Genomic DNA, 12,949 nt, shown 5'->3' with positions numbered 1-12,949 from the left:
GGCTATTCCTGAATATCAATATATGGGAAAATATTATTTATGCTCACGATGTCAAAAAACTCAAAAAAAAAACTGGAGCAAATATTTGCAGATCCAAGACAACTTACAGGCAAGTACCTAGTTAGCACAGAGAACACGATACGAACTACTCGACTGGTTAGGCAATAAGAGCTCAAATTTCTTTGAAATATGTAAACAATTTCCGGTATCGGTTGTAGGCTCTCGTGGTAGTAGGTAGGTAAGAAAACGGCGTGTCAGAAAGAATAATTATAACCAAACACTTGGGCCAACAAGAATTTTAGCGATGCATCTTGACGTCTTTGATGTCATCGACTTGCATCTCACGTCGCGGATGCACCGCGCGTGCTTAAAAGCGGAAGTATAATGCGATTATCGATTGCTATGACAGAAAATGCGTTGAATGGAAGGCGCGCGCGGGGGTGGCGCGGGGCGCGGAGCCGCGTCGCTCGCTGCCGGCCGCCAGCCAGTGCGCCACACGACGCGGGCTGCGACGCACGTACCACGCAGCCCGCTACGCCGGTATTTCGAGTGTAGTGCAAATGCTTGTGTTTATATGGCGCTCATGTTACTACAAGTGCTCGTGTTCGGTGTGTTTGCGGCAGCGGCAGATGGTTAGTCATTAGTGTTGTGTTTTTGAGCCACGTGCCGTCCCGGGATGTGTTTACGGCGGCCGACGCATGCGCCTGGATTGTTTGCGTCGTCCGCGGGTCAAACACCTAACCTACAAAGCCTATACTCGTTAGAGGCTGCCAAGTAAGTCTAGTTATACGGGGCAGGATCGACATGCGGCCGAAGATTGTTGGAGACGTTAAAGGTTACATTCCTTGTGTCCTCGTCCTTCCTCGTCCCGTCTTCGTATCTCAAGTCTAATGGGAGCTCCGGGAGCTCCAATTCGAATGGTTATTAGATAATGCGGCATGTCCTCAGACCTGCATTCCGTTTGTTGCTCGTGCAAGTCGTGCATGTCATACGCTCAAGGTCTACGTGGGATTTTTTGTCGCTCCGATGACCGTTTGATTGGAACACAATTCAATTCTACTTAGCTGTTATGCTTTCTTTAAAAACTCGTTTCTGAGGTGTTACTGTTAGTCTTTCAAAACACAAGCCATTCATTACTTATATGAGAATATATTCACTGCCGCCGGCTCTTTATGGAAATCGTGGACGTTGTTTGTGATGGTCGTTATTTCTAGGTAAAATACCTACACGCCTTTATGTTTGCGAAGTTTAAGAGTATTTTCAGGCACTTAAAAGTTCCTAATAATCGAAAGTTTCGTAATAATTGGATATATAAACATCCTCCAGTTGAATAGTCGCTCATTGACTCGAGAGTAGTTAATTGTTTACTTCTAAAACAGGTAGCTTGGTAATTACTCATGCCATAAGCAATCTGATTCATTATTCAATAGCAATTCATTACTTCTCCATTATAATACAGGTTTTCTTGTTAACGCCGCAAATTGCTATTGTATTTTCATTGGATCCACATACTTCGTGGGTGCTCATTTAAGCGGGTATGATATCTGATCATAATGTAGGTACGCGAATGCAGAACCCCGTGTAGATAGTTTACACATTACATTGTAAAAGCAACCATAATAAATAATTCATTACCTTTTGTGTTTTTATTTATGTCTATCAATGCCAAAACATCTATATATACATAGATTACTACCTCATTAAAATCAGTCTACAAACATTGGGAGTCCTCAATATCATCATGCCAACTGCCTGAAACTGAAAACGTTTCGGTTGACCTTCGTCAACTCAATCCAATGGCGCCCTGTACATTTAACTCAAACAACTGCCACGTTCATAAATGGTGACCATGTATGAAGGGGTTTCTAGAACCTCCAGAACTCTTCCATTGGAATTTGTCATTTTGAACACTAGCTGCGAAAAAAGCGAACAATTTTTATGGTCAGCCGGTAATGATTTTCTGTTTTCGTTTTTCACGGAGGTTCTAAAGCTCCATCTTCGTCGCTACATATGAAAGTTATGAACGTGGCTGTTTTGGATCAAATCCCTGTGGATTCGATCACGTATTAGGTTTGACACATTAGATTGATAAGACGAAGACTAAAATGGCTCGCAGTTCAGGCAATTGGCTGTTGGTATATAAGTAATGTAGCCGATGCCTACTTACTAATCCCTTCCCGCTGAGCCACCTGCATTTTACACTGCCTAGATAGCGATTGCCGACCGGAATAATTTCCGACCACAATCCCTATTCATATCCCCGTCCCTATCTCTATCCTTATCCCCGTCCCCATCCCCGTCCCGTCCCTGTCCCTCCCCTATCCCTATCCCTATCCCCGTCCCCGTCCCCTATTTTTATCCCTATCCCTATCCCTATCCCTATCTCTAGGAGGTGAACTTTGAGATGCACAACAACAGGGGAGAAAATAATCTTTAGGAATCCTCCTGTGAAGTTTAGTATAAAATAGTCAAACTAATCTTGTTTCCACATACAAACTTTGAACCCCCATTTGAGCCCCTTAGGAGGCAGTCAGTCAGTCAATATCTTCTTTTATATATATTTTTGATATTTAAACCCCATTGCACCACAACAGGGGAGAAGGTATTTCACTTCCGCCTCGTTAGATTTTAAAAACGTTGTATTTATCGTGATCAGCGACCCGATAAACCATAAAAACGATACCCATATTGATTTTTTGACTTTATCACCCCTTTTCACCCTTTTAGTAGACTACTTTGACCCCCTTAGTAAGGAACCTACGTGCCAAATTTGAAATCTCTAGGACCAGCGGTTTCGGCTGTGCGTTGACCAGTCAGTCAGTCAGTGTGACAGTTGTGACCGAAGTAGTAATCATGAGAAACTACGTTTTCTCTTAAGTAAATAGGTACATCCCCAAAAACCTTATGAACGACAATACTCCAGAGTGCAGTTCGCAAAATACGTTTCATAATTAAGTTACACGAACCAATTCTAACTGTGAAATCAAAGTTAGACAAATAGTAGGTACATGTAATTAAATAATTCCTATATTTCTCATTATTTGTGGAACCTAATTCCCGGAGACTTACTTCAAAGGCACCTAGATCTAACCTCCAACGTTATTTACGTACTTAAATCTTATTAAGTGACTTACAAACAAGAATTATTAGGTTGAACAGCTCGTTTGAGATCTTGCCGCCTGAAAGCTCAAAATTAGATCAATTTTGGCTTAAAAACACGAGTAGTTACAAGTAAGAGGTTTCATATGCGGGATGAAATCTTTTACAGGATGATGACTGGTACCTAGTAGCCGCCAATTTGAATTTAGGACCTTCTAAAAATGTCAAGGAGAACGGTTGATTAGGCATTTGAATAGAAGCAGCAATTGAGTGTGGTTCTATGTAATTTATACATGTGCAGTATTTCTATTTGATCCCCTTCAACAATAGGCCGTCCTTCTTACATTACTGTTTGAGAAAATCTGAGATACGGTAGTTAGTTATGTATATAGAGAAGATCTGACATTAATTGCTAGAATTTTGGTCAACACCATTTTACTTATGGTACTGCTAGTTTCCATGTCCTTAGAAAACAGGGCAAGTCTTCTAATTAGCAGCTGTTAGCAAGAATCTAATTGCTCTTCTCTATATAAACGGACCTGAAAAAGTGACACCATCACGGTTCAATTATTTTTAACAGTGTAATCGGAAAATCTCAAAGAAATTCCTGAATTATTTTTTCATCAAGAAAATGAGGATGTCTTAGTGTTAGTGATCTTAGTCACAAGAACGAAGTGAATTACTCGTAGTATTGCAAATACTATATGAGATCTTCGTATACCATTGATACATAAATGCAGGTCAAATAGAGTAACAAAACCTCTTTCTTACAGAAAGTGATCCAAGTTCAGGTGCTAATGGATATCCTTGACATTCACCTCACTCGAGTTCTAGGTTCGCTATTGTTCAGTACAGATATGTAATGTCAGTGAGATAAAGGTGATTATTGTATAGATATATCTGGTGTAATTGATAGGATATTCTCTTATAACGGCCAGAAACGCGAGCCGTGGCGGCTAAGTGTTCCATTGTTGGGAAAACCGCTATCTAGGCTAACTCCTCAGAGCATTATAATACAAGAAAGCGGACATGTCGCAGTTCTGTGAGCGTCAGAATGGCGGGTGTACATATTTATTCAATCCCATATTACTCTTCAACGGCTCTCTGAATTAGTTTGTGTTTCATACATGTGGAAGCACATTGCGAGCACTAACCTAGGCAGTACTTTCACCCTTGAGTAGGCAGCCATTAGCTAGAACTGGAAGTGCACCCGCCAACCTGACGTCAGAATGGCGGGTGTCATTAATTTCTTAAATATCTCTGGAGTTCAAAGAGCACATTGCTCGAATTTTAGAGCAAATTTGGCACATTGCTAGCACTAACTCCTGACGTATACCTACCACACCAGGATTGCTTGATGTACACCCGCCATTCTGACGCTCACGCAGTTCTTAGCTCATTGAACATACACTGGTCGTTGTGTGCGTGTAAATATGACGACACGACTTGCTATCCACTGTGCTTGCGGTCGTTCGCATCTACACAAGCATGGAAATGACGCGCGTGTATTGCGCAATAGCCCAATAGGAGCGTCCATCTACATCTACAAATGTGTATGTATGCAATACAAATTGCCCGGCACGTCATATCTCCTTTCTTTCTATATCTGTGGCTAACTCTTATTATGTAGATTGTAGGCGATAACCTCATTTACTGTGGGAAACAATGCAGGATGACTTATGACAAAGGATAAGGGAAAATTGCCTTAGTAGAATATCTCGAGAGAAATTTTGGTGAATGGAAACGTTAATAGATTTGGTTATAATAAATATACAAATACAAAGACGTATAACATCTTTCAATAAAAACTGGACATATAAGTAACATATACTTAAGTAAATGTAAGATTAAATTATACGTAAGAATACATACAACAGATAGCAGATAGATCACATATAACATGAATAAAGACAGTTTTGCATCCATGTTACTTTACACCCGGAAAAAAGTAAACTCTTGAACAAAAGCTAAAGGAAGTAATGAAAATGTAACATTCCAGATATTCCTATTATTTATTTGATTCCTGCAATATGCGATGCGATGTGGCAATAATAACAACTCTTCATGTATATCCAAACAATGTGGAAAGATTTTTAAGCAGATTTCAGTCAACTGCTCTGCTATTCGTCTCATAGGTATCATGTATATCGTCACTACTTTTAAAAAAACTTGTATCTTCGTCTGTCAATGAAAAGAAAATTGTAGTATGTATGGAATGCATATAGACTTACTGCGTTTTAACTTTGAGGAACAGCGTGAGATACGAGATTTTTTAAAAGTAGTGACGATATTAATGGTTATAGAATTCGGAAGTGGCCCACTTCCCGCAGCGAAACTGATAATGATAAAAAAGATTAGCACACGGGTAACAACGGGTCAGAAATGAAGGAGTCCTTTTAAACTGCCAACCTCAATCAGGCCGTAGACAAGCTTGTATAAAGGTACTCGTGGTAAATTAATAGGAATCCTGGATCACGCTGAAACATTGTGTATGTTTCCATTAATTTTCTGCTTCATTGGTATTCATTCGAATACAAGGTTCTCATTTCACCGAGTATCTGATGTTCTTGATAAAGGGATGAATAAACAAACCAACATCCAACATCTCTACTGAAAAACAGAACAAGACATAAAAGACGACCTTTAAATAATCAAAAGATAAGAGTTTTGAATGATTCACGGTTATTTTCATTAGACTTATATTGACCGGGATATAGACCGTGATTACCTTTTTGATTTTTGTCGAGCTCCCGGTATTTTTGTTTTCCGTGATCATGATGCATGCAACTGCGTCGAAATATCGGGAACTCGACAAAAATCAAAAAGGTAATCACGGTCTATATCCCGGTCAATATAAGTCTAATCAAAAGATAATAAGATATTTTACAAATAAGAAAACAGAAAACATTCAACTTCATCCAAGAAGGACTTCAATAATACTTTTTCAAGCATCTTAGATAGAAAAGATGACAATTGGAAGAACAATCTGATTGTAAACAACAATCGCAATACCTATCTAGAAAAATCTCATCTCCTTGCTCATAAACAACATAATAAACATCTTTGAATCGATGAAACCTAAAATGAAATGATGAAATGTAAAAGGCATTGAAAGTTTATTCATATGTAGGAGACCAGTATAAGTTGAAGATGAAGATGATTATAATTTATAACTTCTTGAATATTGATTGAGAAAGGCAATACAATGAATTTTATAATATAATTATGGTATTAAAACTGCACGAGGTGAGGAGACTTGGTGAGAAACAGAAGCTTGATGGAGGGACCTAGTCTGCAATAGAATGACACGATATCACGATCCTCAACATTGAGGGAACGACTGAAGGAGACAGACAGAGAGATAAATAATTAATGAACGATCTATAAGACAAATTAAAATCATGAGCATGAGCATGACAGAGATGTGGTAACCGCGAAAAAAAGTACAGACTTAACCGTCTCACTTTCATATTGTTCATATCATTATCTTTGAATGAAATGACATTAACAGTGTCAAAATAACTGTTAATGGGTGTATCCTTTGAGCCTTTGAGAGTACTTCTCACGTCGCATTAAATAATAAGATTAATAAGTCCACGGCAATTGCTCTGCTATGCGTATTTCATCGCTTGCCAAAAAAGCCATGCTTATTTTTTACTCATGTCCGTTAAAAAAGTGTGTGATGACTGTAATCAAGGTTGGACGGGACGGTTCGCTAACAGATTGTAGAGCGCACAGGGCCAATGGTATTTATTTATTTATTTGGTTTTTATTGCGCAAAGAAAATTTAACGTGTAATAGGAGATTAGGTGAACTTAATGCCTTAAATGCATTCTCTACTAGTTAACCTTCCGGCGAATCAGAAAAGTTGCAGGTGGTAAAAATTCTGGTACTCTTAAGGACACAAATACAGTTATTTTGTTAAGTTATTTTGGTCCACCTGTTAAATCGACGTTTTTAATGTTTTATTAATATACATACCTATCTATAAAACCTGTTCTAACGGTCTGTTGCACGTGTCAATGATTGCTTTAATGTATTAATAAACATTCGACACCAAAACACATATCAAAATAGACCTTTCACTATATGCCTAGGAATTTCACGATCTTCCTGATCAAATAAATACTGACAAAGAAATCCGTAAGGATATTATTTATATGTAAGGATTTGAAGTAGAAATTGTGGCGTAAGCCTGATTCAAATGTATGGCACCGAGCCAAATGCTCTCAATACAGGGATCCCTAAATTGATGGATGAACGGAATGATATGACACGAATGACCAAAGAGGCTTTTATGTGCTGAAACTAGTCAAATATTAATACATTAGTAATGTATCGATATTTGTATCTTATTTATGGAAGCTTGAGCAAAAATCAGATCCCGTACAACCGCAGTGACTATCTTATTATTAAAAACCATTCTTAAATTGAATGAAATTAGGCATGAAAAATTACGAAACATATACATACATACTCATACTGTTTACCGAACATAAATACCCCAACCATATATACCATAGCTATTTAGAGCCCCGCTTTTAACTTTAGGGTCCTAGCATTTATGCAAGCTCTAACTTCACAAACTCTACAGTGTAGTCTAGCTTAGTCGAAATTCAAAATACGAGTATGCAACATTTCGCTATCGTTATATATGTAGTATGCATCGTTCTTGTAACCTAACCTAAACCTAAAATGACGATGTTTTATGAGAAGTAATTTCAGTACATCAGAATCCTTTAAAAAAATGTTGAGAACTCTGATTGTATGACTTTGACTATGACTCTATGTTGATTAGTGTAACTGACAGGAGCCCGTTCACGCTTAGGTACGATCCTATATTAAAACAGTCAAAAATGCGGTAGAGTCATATTCTCACAGTATATATTATGTTTTGAAAAGTTTGTGCCAATTTAGATTTCATTTAGTTTGGCTTAAATTGGAATTAGATTGGCTATATTTTATTCTTAAACCGTTGGTTACTGCTTATTATTAGATTGTAATTTTTCCGTATCATCTTCGTCGGCGCCGAGGAAACGTACCGAACATCGCAAAACCGTGAAAACAATCTCAAATCCTAGTAATGGCTCAATATTTTAAGTGTATTGTTAGATTGTTACCAAATTCTCATGGGTGAATTCCGTTCGATATCCAAATCGATACAAAATAAACGGTAGAAATCAGAGTAGCGTAGAGCGGGGCGGGGGGCGCGGGGCGCCGCCTGCTCGCAAGGTCAGGGGCCCCTGCGCGCCGAACCTTCGCCGACACCACTGACCACTCTTAAACCTTATTCACACTCGCATACAGCTCACTAATCGACAACCAACCACGCCGATGATGGTACTACGCGTCTATTGACCAAAAACGGCAATGTGGCATTTGCGTGCCTTTGTTTTTCGCTTAATGAATGTTTTGAACGCGCGTGTATTTTCTTTTCGGCCAGTACTCGATACACCTGCTGGCTAAAAACGTTGGTTCCGACGCGTCTAGTCGTTTGAAAGAAAAAATGGCGCAAAAAACATGGCGTACGCGTGAGAATATCTAACTCATTTCCTAAGGTTTGAGCAATTAATATTTGCAAAACGAGTTCGTCTGTCTCGCTCTGGCGTAGTGGGTTCGCGGAATAGGCAGTTACTTAGGTTTTGGTGATTTCGTATTGGAATTTGATGCCGTTGTGGGAACGCGCGGCTTGATGCGATTAGCTAGAATAGGTTTCTTAGCGTGCCTAATAATCTTTAATAATTATACCTAGGTATCTTTAGTTTAAACTTTTTTTATAATATGGTAAATATGGATTATATGTAATAATTGTTTTGTATGCAGCCTAAATAAAACGTTATTTCATATAGTCAATATGTACACAACAGTTTTTAAGTTTAATTTGGCAATTTTATGTTTGTTTCCACTGTTAAGTATTGAACTTTAATACACTTGCAAGTCTATTATGAAATTTCTTGCTTGATTTAAATTTTAGAACGAGGTTACAATAACTTTTTAAAGAGCACATTTTAAACAAAGCTTTTCTCGAAAACAACAATCTCAAAGATAAATATAAATCTAAGAAAAAAAAATAGAATTCTAAGAACAAATGGTTCAATAAAGAGCATTCCTTACAAATGTTCCTGTTTAATTCTCATGTTATAAATCTCTCCAAGTGTCCATAACAGTCGTAACTAGGGATGGGATTTTTGGTCCTTCAGGCCCGGATGGTATAAAAATCTCAACTGGATAAGAGTTAGCTGGTAGAGAATGCCTCAAGGCATCAACTCTGTCTGTTGCATTTTACCAAATGACTGAAGCTCAGCGATGAAAGTGTTAACTACCTACTGGTGAAGTGGTGACAAGTTATGTGGCTAGTAAAATTTTTGGAAAACTGCGTTTGGGTAAGGAGGCCGTCTTTGAAAGTCACACTGTCTGGATTTTGGCAGATGTTCCTTCTGTAGATACATACAATCACATACATACAATCACGCCTGTATCCCATAAAGGGGTAGGCAGAACACATGAAACTAACCTTCTGTAGATATATCAGGAATATTTATTCTATTGTTTACTTTAATCTCATGTAACAAAATTCTTCCTGAAACTGGTATTCACAGCATTTCCGCGTTGGGTAACATTACCCTTTTCCAAAGTATATCTTTCTTACCTATTGTGGACAAACGCGATTAAAAATAAATCCTTACACGCACGAAACTTTTCACAGTTGGTCACAAAAGAAGCATTGTTGCGAAATAAAACGTTTACCTATCTGTAGATACTAGCGACCTGCCTCGGTTTCGCACGCGGAGTAATAAAAATTAGTATAATAAGTTATCCTCAATAGATAGACATAGGCTATTAGGGACTTTTTTGTAGACCTATAAGGATAAAATTTCGCCATACATTGTTTGAAGGGCTGCCTTCAGCTCAAACGGTTTGGGCAGCGTTTTTAATTAAAGTTTTTAGTCAGCGAGATTTTCTCCGATTCGATTAGCAAATAAATACCGTCTTAAAATTAGATATGTACAGTCAACCAATTGGAACCATAGGCCACTGTAGAACTATGTCATAGTGACGTTATAAATCAGATTGTAAGAAATCTCTTACTGTTTGTCATTTTGACAGGGTTCGTCTCATGATGGCGACTGTATACAATATCACGCCTATATCACAGTATAAGAAAGAGTACTATCGTACAGTATGGCCACTCCCGCTCCCCGCTGAAAGTGCCGCCCACCCCCTCTCGGTTACCTCACAGTTACCACTTGTCAAAAACGCGACCAGTCGACCTGTCATATTTCACTCATACAAGCATGGTACGTGTTCACCTACACGAGCTTAGACTGTGTGCTAGGAACGCGCTTCTTTCATATATTTGATCGCCAGTGTCCGAGGTGTGCTTATATTGACAAGAGATCGAGTGTGTGTTGCGATTCCGATATTTGTGAGGCTTAGACAACTCTTATATACTTATCAGCTGCAAGGCTAGGCAGCACATGATTCGTGAGATTCTACCGCAGTGACTGCCCGTCTTTGTGATTAATTCATTATTATAAATGAGAGTGTGTGTTTGTCCGTCTTTCACGGCAAAACGGAGCGACGAATTAACGTGATTTTTTAAGTGGAGATATTTGAAGAGATGGAGAGTGACAGAGGCTACTTTATGTCACTTTCTAACCCCCCAGTTCCCTAAAATTAAATTTATAGGGAGCATTCCGCAATTTGCGAATTTTGGCACAAGCTTTTATCGCCGACCGTACTTTTCTTTCAACAGTCATCTACTTACTGCTCTCCGAGACGTTTCTAAAAACCCCTTACTCGATGGGGATACTATTCATAACAGAGTTCTTATGACCACCTTTTTGCTCCATCATCAGATCAGCTCCATGATACCATAACATTGCATTGTCACGTGATTTACATATGTGTGCAAAATTTCAGCTCAATCGAAAACCGGGAAGTGGGTCAAATTTAGCTTCTACGTTTTTGATCCCAAACTAACAAGGCAAGTTGAATAAAAGCTTGTAAAAATACGTAGGTCTATGTCGCGGCGAGATTCTGTCGCGTCAATCATGTGCCCTGGAGATACATACTTAAACATTAAATAGCTGTATACATACATGAACCACGTGGCCATTGTTTGGCAACGTTCACATTAGTTATGGCAGGGCGGGGCGCTGACTCACGGACCCATTATCTGACATACCTACTGTCGGACCGTAGCTACTAGCTACTGTTGTAACGTCTAGCAAGGATCATTTTATATAGGAACTAACTTTTGCCCGCGGCTTCACTCGCGTTAAATTCGAAAATTCCAGAATGCTCCATACAAACTTCCACCCCCCCCCATTTTAGGGAAGTGGGGTTTATAAAGAGACAAAAAGTAGCCTATGTCACTCTCTATCCCTTCAACCATCTCCATTTAAAAAATCACGTCAATTCGTCGCTCCGTTTTGCCGTGAAAGACGGACAAACAAACAGACACACACACTTTCCCATTTACCTATAATATTATTATGGAATTATGGAATAAGGAATTATGGATTATGGATTTACAATCTTCATACTAAGAATCGTACCTCAATTTTTTTGCGCCACCTATTAAATACTATCATAACTACACTGATGACGTCACAGATGTCATATATACCATAGATCAAGCAAACGTATCTACTTAGCGTGTCAAATGAACTCAGTGAAATCCACTGAGTTGTCCGTCTTTAATCGCAGCTTGCAGCTTTCGGGCGTCAATTTTTGTAAGTTGAAGTCAATCAAAACATAAAAAAACCGGCCAAGAGCGTGTCAGGCCACGCTCAGTGTAGGGTTCCGTAGTTTTATTTTATTTTTTTATTTTTTTATATATATTTGGGGCATCAACAGCGATACAAACAAACAAATGCTTAACATATTAGAATACAATACAGTAAGCCAATGAAAGATGTCCACAAGAATATAGTGAATACTTAATACTAGGTGGAAGGAAAAGTAAATATAACAATATATTTAACCATAAACAGCAAGAGAAGCTAAAACCAAAAACTGACAACTAGCACGCGTAAAAAGGTGAGAGTGTGTTGAATGTGTGAGAGGTATTCATGTGTCATGTGTGTTTATGTGTGTGTGTGAGTAAGTGGATGAAGGGTAGGTATATAAATGTGTAATAATGCATAAATATATATTAGTTACTTAGCTGTCTTGCATTAATAAAAGTCGCATACGGTTCTTTAGTGTGCACTTTGTGCAGTCGAACAGATCTATACTAGTAAATTTAGTATTATAAAGCTTTAACATACGATTTATTGGTGAGTTTTGAGCATATTTAGTGTGAACTTTATTCAGACTGAAGAGCCAGCGTTCTGAGTGACGGGTTCTGATTGATGGTACCGAGAGTTTTATTTCCGCCAAAAGTAAAGAGCTATCTAAACGTGCTGAAATAATATCAAATAGTACAGAGATATCCAGTAAAAGTCGTCTGTCTTCAAGACTTAACATGCGGTAACGATTGCACCTACTTCTATAGTTTTCCGTATTTTTCTCAAAAACTACTGAACCTATCAAGTTCAAAACAATTTTCCTAGAAAGTCTTTGTAAAGTTCCACTTTTGTGATTTTTTTCATATTTTTTAAACATATGGTTCAAAAGTTAGAGGGGGGGGGCGCACTTTTTTTTCCTTTAGGAGCAATTATTTCCGAAAATATTAATATTATCAAAAAACAATCTTAGTAAACCCTTATTCATTTATAAATACCTATCCAACAATATATCACACGTTGGGGTTGGAATGAAAAAAAAATATCAGCCCTCACTTTACATGTAGGGGGGGTACCCTAATAAAACATTTTTTTCCATTTTTTATTTTTGCACTTTG

General features: G+C 38.2%; 1 protein-coding gene across 1 annotated transcript in view; it reads left to right on the top strand.

Moving 5' to 3' along the window:
* Nucleotides 1-493: 493 nt before the first annotated feature.
* LOC125239906 overlaps nucleotides 494-12,949 on the top strand; it is a 179,030-nt gene continuing 166,574 nt past the window's right edge. Inside the window, exon 1 of the mRNA XM_048147677.1 lies at nucleotides 494-632. Coding sequence (XP_048003634.1) covers nucleotides 575-632 — 58 coding nt within the window. The 5' untranslated portion in view covers nucleotides 494-574. The remainder of the gene's footprint in view (nucleotides 633-12,949) is intronic.

Source organism: Leguminivora glycinivorella, chromosome 2, assembly GCF_023078275.1.
Source record: "Leguminivora glycinivorella isolate SPB_JAAS2020 chromosome 2, LegGlyc_1.1, whole genome shotgun sequence".
Lineage (NCBI taxonomy): Eukaryota > Metazoa > Arthropoda > Insecta > Lepidoptera > Tortricidae > Leguminivora > Leguminivora glycinivorella.
Note: the sequence above shows the minus strand (reverse complement) of the source record. Positions and strands in the feature narration are given on the sequence as shown.